This window comes from Marmota marmota, unplaced genomic scaffold (assembly GCF_001458135.2).
Source record: "Marmota marmota marmota unplaced genomic scaffold, marMar, whole genome shotgun sequence".
In the NCBI taxonomy this organism is placed as follows: Eukaryota; Metazoa; Chordata; class Mammalia; order Rodentia; family Sciuridae; genus Marmota; species Marmota marmota.
Genome location: NW_026000168.1, coordinates 10,343,804 through 10,344,881, shown reverse-complemented (window position 1 = coordinate 10,344,881; position 1,078 = coordinate 10,343,804). Strand labels below are relative to the sequence as shown.

Sequence of the window (1,078 nt, the reverse complement as noted above, 5' to 3'; positions counted from 1 at the left end):
GCCCCACCAGCAAGCCCCGCCCCGAGATCCGGCCCCGCCCCATCCTCAAGCCCCGCCCCCTGGGCAGTCCACAGTCCGGCTGGCTGGCGTGGCGAGCCGGGGTCGCTCGGGCGAGGGAACTTCTAGCCAATGGGAGCGCGGCACGGGAGCACCCGTAGGATGCCGGACGGAGACGTAGCCTTGTGACCCGCTCGGTCCAGGGTAGAGCTAGACTCAGTGACTGTACGTTTGTCCAAGCTGGAAGTGGAGAAAGCCACTCCAGGTCTGAGTTACAAGTGGTGAAGCAAAGAGGAAGGAGTGGAAGACTTCGGGGGTTTTTCGGGGGGTATTCCCCATATCCTTGCAGTCCAAAAGATTGAACCCAGGGGTTCTCTATCATTGAGCTACCTCCCCAGCCTTTTGTAATTTTTTTCTTTTGCCTGAGAGAGGGTCTTGCTAAATTGCCCAGGCTATCCTGGATCTTGGAATCCTCCTGCCTCAGCCTCTGGAGTAGCTGGGATTACTGATATCCGCTTACATTTCAGTATTAAAGAAATACTTCGCATATCAAAGGCAGGACTTGTAACTTGAGTGTCCGTTGATGGTGGGGGTGGGATGCTACACTTTATTTCAACCTGCCAAAAACCATATCTCAAATTCTACTCTTTAGTGCAACACCCTAACTTATAAGAATCTCTGGTGGTGCTTCTAAAACATATACCATGACCCCATTTTAAGCCTGTTCTTACGGAGGGACCCGGAAATGTGTTTAAAAAGTGTTCTTTAAGGTTGGGCATGTGGCTCAGTGGTAGATTTCTTGTGCAAGGCTATGGGTTCGATGCCCAGCACCACGAAAAGTGTTATTTGGCAATTCTTTTTTTTTTTTTTTTCCCAGTGCCTTTGTTTATTTTTATGTGATGCTAAGGATGGAACCAAGTGCCTCACACATTCTAGGCAAGTGCCCTGCCACTGAGCTACAGCCCCAGCCCTCTTTGGCAATTCTTAGGACCTGGCAATTTCAGGAAATAATGAGTTATGTAATATTGCCCTTGTCTCAGAAGTATAATTTTTTTTTAAGAGGAGAGGGATATGGGACCGC

At 49.5% G+C, this 1,078-nt stretch overlaps 1 protein-coding gene across 1 annotated transcript in view; it reads right to left on the bottom strand.

The window, feature by feature from the left end:
• Nucleotides 1-336, bottom strand: part of Edem1 (ER degradation enhancing alpha-mannosidase like protein 1) — a 25,660-nt gene extending 25,324 nt beyond the window's left edge. The window contains exon 1 of the mRNA XM_015495079.2: nt 227-336. Within this exon, the coding sequence (XP_015350565.2) occupies nt 227-336 (110 nt within the window). The remainder of the gene's footprint in view (nt 1-226) is intronic.
• Between the last annotated feature and the right edge of the window lie 742 nt (nt 337-1,078).